The sequence below is a fragment of the Benincasa hispida genome, chromosome 5, assembly GCF_027475165.1.
Source record: "Benincasa hispida cultivar pf3 chromosome 5, pf3_genome.v1.1, whole genome shotgun sequence".
Lineage (NCBI taxonomy): Eukaryota > Viridiplantae > Streptophyta > Magnoliopsida > Cucurbitales > Cucurbitaceae > Benincasa > Benincasa hispida.
Window position 1 is genome coordinate 27527047 of NC_143482.1, and position 9271 is coordinate 27536317.

Below are 9271 nucleotides of genomic sequence, written 5' to 3' on the forward strand. Positions count from 1 at the left end.
CTTTAAGTTGGTTGATCTTCTTACATGATTGACCTTTGGGCTTCTTGATCTTCTTGGATGGTCGGCCTTTGGGCTTGTTGATCTTCTTGGATGATCGGACTTTAGGCTTGTTGATCTTCTTAGATGATCGGACTTTAGGCTTGTTGATCTTCTTGGATGATCGAACTTTAAGCTTGTTGATCTTCTTGAATGATTGGCCTCTGGGTTTGTTGATCTTCTTGGATGATTGGCCTCTGGGCTTGTTGATCTTCTTGGATGATTAGTACTCGCACGCGGTTTTCGGAGAAACTTGTTTCGTGGAGTTGAACTTGAGTTGGTGTTAATGTTGATGTTGATTTGATGCGATGTGGTTCGATCTCTAGTACTTGATCCTCTAATTCTCTCTTAATCGAATTCGTACTCTTGATTTGAGGAAGCAAAACGCGTGATGTTCTTAGAGTTAAAGTCTTGGAAGAATGCTTGTATCTTCGAAGGACTTCAGTTTTCAGGTGTGGTCAGCTTCAGAAGTTAAGGAACCTTCTGGTTATTGGGAGAATTCTCTCTAGGTGTAGAATTTCCGACCCCTCCAGATGAGGAGAGCTTCTCTATTTATAGAGTTCACAGGTGGGCTTGGGCTTAATCCTTGGATTTGAGGAGATTGAATCTTCAGCTTGTAGGTTGTGAAGATAAGGTCAGCTTGTTGAAATTTTCTAATCTTCAAAGTTTCAAATAGTTCAGATCTTCAAATTCTTCAAAATTTGAGAACTTCAATCTTCGAAGCTTGAGAAGCTTCGATCTTCAGCACTTGAGAGCTTGAGTCTTGGATCTTTGGAGCTTAAATCTTCAGAGCTTTAATATGTCTTCTGATCTTCAGAGCTTTGATATGTCTTTTGATCTTCAGAACTTTAGTGTCTTCTAGTCTTCAAAGCTTTGATATGTCTTCTGATCTTCAGAATTTTAGTGTATTCTGATCTTAAAAGCTTTGAAGGAATTATGTTCTTCAGATCCTTAGAGCTTCAGACTTCAGATCTTCAGAGGGCTTTTTCCTTCAATTCCTCTGACCTCTTCCGACAAATGAAGATGTAAAACCTCTATTTATAGAGGTTTCTCATGGGCTTTACATGGGCTTAGGCCTAATTACTTTATTGGGCTCAAATTAGGTTTGAGCTAAAGTTGGGCTTGGGCCCATTTGTTGTTAGGCCGAAATATTGGGCTTGAGATTGATCTTTTTAACTTAATCTAAAATTTCACCATAGGTTTGAATTGAGTTGGGTCCAAACGACTTTAATTACTCGGTCCAATCCAACTTATACTTTTTCCAATAGGCTCGGACTTTCATTGATGATATGAAAACTCATGATTCACCGAAATTTCTCATTCAACGGTGAGATAACTTAAGATTTGATTTTTTTAAAAAAAACTGATCCTATCTTGAGATTCAAACAAATAAGGCAAATTTTATTGGCTATAATATAAGACGGCCAAATTTTAATTATGGTGTAATGCAAGATATCATTGAGGAAATTTTAGGACTAACGAAAAATGTCTAAGTGATTTTGCTATAATTCTTATGATTTATGATTTTTGTTAAATTTTCGAATGATACTTTAATTAATGTTACAATCCAATTTCATTATTCTTGTCTCCAACAACAAAAGTGAAAAAAAAAAAATCAATATATTGAGCAAAGTTACTAATACAACCCTAATTTTTTTAATATAACAAGAACAAAAAGATTACCATATGTTGAGTGATAACTGTTATTATTAGATAATATGAGTTCAATCTCAAAATCAATTGACATGAGAGAGTAGTTCATCTATCTTTTCAATGTGGGAACTTCAACATACCTTCTCAAGATGTTTCCTTTTTTGATTTCATCATTTTTAAATCGAATCTCAACTTTATTATTGGACCACATCCCTATTTGAACTTTATAAAGCTCTAATACTATATAACCTAAATTAATAGGCCTATTTATACAATTATCTAAACTTTTATATTTTACACAAAAAATAAATAAATAAAATCTAGTTCAATTTACTTTTTCAACCCTCTCTACTACCCGAAATATATATATATATTTATATATATATATATATACACACCAAAAGATACATGTAAGACAAGTTGAACTTTCCAAAACGAGATTTTTTTTCAAAACTTATACAAGGAAAATTTTGCCAAAAATGTGAAAATTGTTCCACCCATAAATGAAATCAAGAATTAACCAAAAAAAAATCGAAGGAAAACAATGTATATTTGATTATATAGTAAAATATATTCAACATATATTTGAATAATTTTTCGTTTTATATACTGAATAATATGTGTAATGTATATTTACATTTTCCAATATATTTAAAAAGGCACTAAAAATTAAACCATGATGTATCTGTGAAACCTCAATGGAGTTGTGATCAATTTTAGCCAATGAATTGTAGAATAAAATAAATGAAATCTTGTAAACGAAATATTAATTTAAAATATCTTGATTAACAACTGAAATTAATAAACAACAAAAACAAAGTTAAAATTCAAAACAATGGTGAAAATGTTGAATTCGTCTAAAATTAAAACTAAAAACCCTTAACGAAATAATTCAAAATTTAGAACAATTACAAAATGCAGGAAGTACAAAGGTTTTTCGACGTAAAAACCTATTTTTAAAGATCCTAATAGGCTCCCCCAAAATCTTGCTGCACCTTGTAATATTTACAAATATGCATATCATTAAAATATGTTTATCACCGTCAACTTAACTTTTTCCCTTTTTTTTTTTTTTCCTTTTCCTTTTGGTAAAATTTTGGACACATTCAATCGGATGATTTTAATGATAATTTCAAGATAAAACAAATAGACCTTAAATCTTGTATATAATTAATAATATCACATAAGCCAGTCACTGTCATACTTAAAGATATTTTCTGAAAGTACAAAGGTATATTTTGGAACTTATTTTAAAATTTAAATGAAACTTAACAAAAGTCAATACCATAATTAAAACCTACTCATAAGTACTCTAAAGTTCAAAAGTATTTCATATAATTTAACCAGTTATCTATTGATGTGTTAATGTATTCAAAGAACAAAACTTCACTTTACCCTACACACCACAGGTAATTGGAGGAAGCAGATTAGAATTTGGAGACAACTAATAAGTGGTTACATTTGGGAGACTTGAGTTTTGTGTGATCTTTCTCAATGTCTAAATACAGCTATATACAATAAAAGAGCAATATTTACTAAGTTGAAATATATTCCAAATTCAAACTATTGTGGTTCTAGGACAGGGACAGATGAGAAGGAACAAACTGAGGCCTCTACCTTGTTTTTATCATCCCGAAAGTTCATCAATGTCACCTTCCAAATCTTGTATAAACTCTGCCTGCAAGAGATCACAAAAGAAAGGGCTCATAAAGGGATTATAATGCAAAGATTTTGGTGAAATTGATTAAAAAAAATATATGTGATGATATATGTAACTGTTGAAATGAGAAATATAGAATATGTCAAACTATGGATGATTGTACAGTATGGCCTTCCAGAAACTAGACTAAATGGGAGAAAGAATATGTCAGTTCCTCATAAATCTTCTCCCATTCAGATTTCTCCCTAAAAATTGAAGTTGAACTTGAAAAAAGATCCAGATTTTTCACAAACTCTTGGACAACTTTGAAAACCATATTCCACATGTTCACGTGTCTTTTGAAGCTCAAAACAAGTATTGAAATGGCCTAAATACAATACTAACAATTTTCTTCAAGTACTTTTTTGGATATGAATTATCATGGGTTTGGCCTGGTGGTAAATTAGGAACATGACTTTAATAGTGGCCACCTATCTAAGATTTTAATATCCTACAAGTTTCCTTGTCACCCAAATGTTGTAGAGTCATGCGGATTGTCCCATGAGATTAGTTGGAACATGCGTATGCTAGCCCAGACACTAAGGATATCAAAAATAAAAATAAAAAAAGGAAATGGAATATATATATATATATATATCTTATGCTACTCCTCCAAACCCTATTATTCTCCCAAGATTTGACCCTTTTCCCACAGACGGGTTATAGTAATAACTTATCCTGATCAAACACCAAAAGACTACAACTTGTCTTACTCTCCACTATTTCTAAACCTGTGGGAAATTGATCCCATGTTGAGGTAGGCAAGAGAAAGCACCTCCATTTGGCCAAAAGAGAAGATAAACTGTAGCCATATTGGAAATAAAATGAAACTGTACCAAATGAGCCAAAAAGGATATGTATGTAAACCCATCAAAAGATTTTCCTTTCTGGATAAGGTGAGAAAGAGCACACTTATGTGAATCACTTGAATCACGGTGTACCGTGCAAGAGAGATTAACATAAGAATGGAGCATTTATGTTCAATTAGTAATGATAACCAATGACTTATATTATGAGACCCCCTATCATTCACACATACGAACGAAGGGGCAGGAAAGGGAATTCTCAATTGATTGTGGGCGGAGAATCATATAATCTGTCACAGGAGAAGTGGGGACCAGTGGAGGGGTTTATGAAGGGGATTAGAGGCTCTTTTGTGGTGTGGACTTTTTAGCTGAAGGCTACTATGTATTAGGGGAGTATCCTGGAAACTCCCGTATGCAGCAGGGTAATATTTCCATTATTTCCTTCTTTTTTATCTTTTCTTGATTCTAGTGTTCTTGAGACATTTTAACTTGGTTCATATCTGCTCTTAGTTGAAATTATCAATATATCTAAATAGGGATTTTTATCCCCTGATCTTCCATTTCTTGTTGGGTTTTTCTGATTGCAGGAAGTAGAGATACCTAACATACTACTATCTCATTTCAGGGTTGCAGAGCCATTTGAAGCACTTTCCGCAAGCATGCCTTTTTAAAATAAATCATAGCTGCATACATAAGGACAAGTTAGAAAGATAGGACAAGAAATAATTGCCTGTCTGGTTCAATTGTTCGCTTGGCAAGCATCAAAGTTAAGAAGACAGGAACCATAGCAGCACACAAGTGCTTGAGTGTGTGACCACTAACAATATGATATGTCCAATTATATATGGGTTTATCGCAAGCTTCTTCTACCTTTGCTAATAGATAAAATCCTGCAAGAAAAAAAGATGTATCCAAGATCATATATTACCAATGACAAGACAGAAAACAGCATTTGAATACCTTAAACAACTGACCTGCTGCCCAAAGCCAGTACGTAGAATGTGTATACATTGGAGGTAACAAAATAGTCATTAATGGAATGGCAATACAAGGAACAAACTGAACAAGTGCATAGGGGCGTAGATCATCAAACAAGCTGCAAAAGAAATAGGCCAATCATGTACAACATAAAACCCAGATGAGAATTTCTCTAAGTTCATTCCATAATCAAACTATTTCTAGCATGTAAAAGATGAGGTAACCAATTGCACTTTTAAAGTTTGATCATTTTAAATCCTTTTTCTAAGCCAATTCAAAATTTCCAAAAGTTGCACCATTTATTTGTATTGAAAGGCATATGATGCAAGCTCAGATAGCAGTTTCAACAAGAGTTGCATTTGTAATATTAATAACTAATAAGGCATTCTTATCACTGTGTTTATACAAAGTCAAACCTATTACACCTATTCAACTATAAATGTTATATTACTCCATGACTTTCAGAAAACCCAAGTTTCCACTGATACGATCTATAAGATAAAAGTGTCCAAGATGTTGAGTTCCGTTAAAGCAGTCACATCGAGTTTAACTAGTAAAATGCTAACTGTTAAGATAAACAACTTGAAAACACTTACCACCAATATAAAATGCTAACTATACCGACCAACAATAAAGGTATGATGGACAGTGTTCCTTTGTGCTCATCAATCCTTTCAATAATAAATATTGAAATGATTGAAGTGAATGCAATGGTCATCTACAATTTCCAGAAGAGTAAATTAGTTAAAATCAACATACTGCATGCAATACTGCTATATGATTGAAAATAATCTGTATAAAAAGTGATACTCCATAATGGGGGAAGTGACTCACAGGTAACCGATCCCAGACAAGGCGAGCATCATTTGGCTCAAGATGATAATAAGAGGAGCCAAAGGCTACAAGAGCCACGCCAATATAAAAACAAGTCCAACCATAAAGCTCGCCTCGCAAACTTTGGAAAAGATAATCAATTGAGAATTAATAATAATCACACAATAGATTACTTCATCATATAAGATCCAAAAATTGGGAAAGAAAATAAGTGAATGATATCAAAAGAAAATGCACCTCAGCCTAAAATAATTCTCATGGTAGCAAAGCACAAGGCCTATGATACCAATAATCAAGAATGGAAAATTTGAAATCACGTTCAGAGTATTAGGTATACCTGAGAAAAGGAAAAAGGACAAGAATTTCCATCATCAGCGACCATGTAACATCCCGACATAAGAAAAAACACACACACACACAAGAAAAGATAATGTTGGGAAAAAAAAACGAAAACAAAAAAAAGTGTTTGGTTGGAGAAGATAAGCCTCCAACACCAATACCCGCAATTATACCGTCTCTCTCTCAAAAAGGATAGCACCATGGCAGACTTTTGAAACTAACACTCTGTATCATTGACTCTCCACATGAGAAGAAACCTTCTGGAGGAGGAAATTGCAGATTGAGCCTCACCATCATTTCTGTTACTGCCTTTTTAATGCGTCCAAGAGGATTGATAATGTCAGAATCTAGGAAAAGATGGCTTTTTTTCATCTAAATCTGTCTAAGGTTCTTTCCTCCACAGAATTAAGCACAAATATAGTCTTTTGCCATCATGAACGGTCAAGTTAACATCCAAAATATATGAAGTTTTTTATTTGGGAGCTCAATCACTCATGCATTAATACTTTTGACAAGCTACAAAGGAAGATCCCCATGGGTATGTTGATCTCTCAGTTGCTGCCCAATGTGTTTATCCAATAAAGAAACACAAATCCACCTTTATAGTATAGCTATGTCTTTGTCTTAAATGTCTGGAATTATCTACAAGGAATAGGATCCTTAGGCTGGGAATTTTCATGACCTGGTGATATATTTTCTCTTATATTTCTTTTACTATCGGCCATCTAGCTATCCTCACAAAAAGGATAATAAAAGATCCTTTGGTTAAATCATGTTTGAGCTTTCTTTTACAACTTTGGTTTAAGCGCAACAACAGCATCTACATGGATAAGAATCATGAAATCGATTGTCTTATAGAATCTATATCTTTGTTAGCTGTAATCAGGAGTAAATTGTCTCCTCCATTTTGTAATTATAGTTCACCTTTTTTTTTTCTTTTTTTCTTTTTTTCTTTTTTTTTTTTGCAATAGATCTGATAGGAACTACTTTTATAATCCAGTTCATCACACTAATGAATAGTTTCTGTTCCTATCAAACAAAAAAGGGGTTAAAATACAAGTCTAATCCATGAAATTTCATCTTTGTGTCAAATAGGTGTTCCTAGAATTACAATTTTGTGTCTAATAGGTATCCTACGACATTTTTTAAAATTCACGGACCTCTTAGACAAAAATTTCAATTTAATATCTAATAGATTTGTTAATTACAAAAAATATCAACTATGGCAGACAATTATTTTACACAAAGTTGAATGCTCAGGTCCTATTTGATAGTTTCAAAGTTCAAAGACCTATTAGATAAATGTTTCTTATCACAAAAAAAAAAAAAAAAAAAAAAAAAAGCTATTAGATACTTTAAGAAGTTCAAAGACCTATTAGGCACAAATATGAAACTTCAAGTACTAAACTTGTAATTTAATAAAAAAATAATGCCAATCCTAACTCCTAACTCCTAAGCAAGCATCAAGGTGAGACTCAATCTCATAACCTCCATACCTTCTCTGGATCGTAAGAGGTTTGAGCTCTCATTAGATCGTAAGAGGCTTTTTTGTGCCTTCAATAGAAGAGACTCACCTCCATGAGAATAGACTGAGGACTTGAACTTTTATGCTTTGTATAACCGTTAGAAGAACAATACCAATTATACCTATTCTTTAAAAATAAAAAGAACCACTTACCCCCCATTTGATAACCATTGGGTTTTTTGTTTGTTTTTTTTTTTTTTTTTGAAAATTAAGCCTATAAATATCACTTTCATCTATTGGTTTTTATATTTTGTTGTTTACATTTAAGAGTGTTTTCAAAATGTAAGCCAAATGTTGTAAGCTAAAAAAAAAGTAGTTTTCAAAAATTTATTTTTGTTTTTCAAAATGGGTGAGAATTTAAATGTTTATCTAAGAAATATTGAAAACCATCCGTAAAACAAGCACAAATTTAAAAAACCAAAGGATTAACAAACAAGATTTTAACTATAGAGTCATCGAATTACAAAACAAAGGCACGGACACGATTTCAATGAGGAAAAACACAAAAGAACTACACCCAACAGCAGCAAGCAGCAGAGTTTCGAGAAATTTGATCGGTTCAAAGTATTAGCACCAAAAATACTGAAAGAACCCTAACAGCAAGTACAAAGACGGCAAAGAAACCCCAGAATTGTAGATGGGGTCGCTTCAAAAACTCCAATTTCTCTACACAACTGGTATTGGAATGAAAATATGATGAATTTACAAGTAAACAGACGAGAATTTGGAATAGCAGAGGCATTTCATCAGGAGAGAGGAACGAAGAGATAAACAGATTAAGAATATAAACGCAGATGAGAAAAAGGAGAGGAAAATTGACCGAAAAATTGGCGGTGATCGGCGAAGTTGTGGTAGTCCTGCGACTGAGGGATAGATGGGGTTACGATCATCAAAACGAGGAAGCAAACAATTGAAACAAGCCAAGCGTAAATGCTAGTTTTATTCATTGTGGTCGGAATTCTGAAGTTGTTAGTTTCTTCTCGTCTTCGTCTTCGTCTTCTACCACTCTCTCTTTCTTTGTTTCAGCTCTGCAATTGTATTTACACATACTAAGAAAAATTGACAAAAATGATTTATTAGAAGTTTGATTTTGTTTTTTTACCTATTTTTTTAAAAAAGAAAATTTTAACCCTTTGATGATAAAAATGTTATAAGCATGATAAATATTGATGGTATAATTACTCTTATGTCCCTCATTAAAATTTTATTTTCAATTTCAACTACCAAATTAATTCACAATCTCCACCTAAAATTCTTTTTTATCCAAAAACTATTAACAAAAAATTATTCACACAAAAAATTCTCAACCAAATTTGATTTGTTTACAATCCCACAAAAAGTTCTCTTCACCAAATTATTTCGAGAACGAAATTTATCAAGTCCAAAACTTGTACTCCATGA

At 32.7% G+C, this 9271-nt stretch overlaps 1 protein-coding gene across 1 annotated transcript; it reads right to left on the reverse strand.

The window, feature by feature from the left end:
• Window positions 1-3017: 3017 nt before the first annotated feature.
• SAG18 (senescence associated gene 18) lies at window positions 3018-8943 on the reverse strand. The gene is made up of 7 exons (XM_039032470.2): window positions 8691-8943; window positions 6244-6343; window positions 6007-6127; window positions 5769-5890; window positions 5169-5290; window positions 4925-5084; window positions 3018-3367 (listed from the first exon to the last, which is right to left on the reverse strand). The coding sequence occupies exons 1-7, from the start codon at window positions 8815-8817 to the stop codon at window positions 3253-3255; spliced, it is 867 nt and encodes a 288-aa protein (XP_038888398.1). The 5' UTR covers window positions 8818-8943; the 3' UTR covers window positions 3018-3252.
• Window positions 8944-9271: the final 328 nt, after the last annotated feature.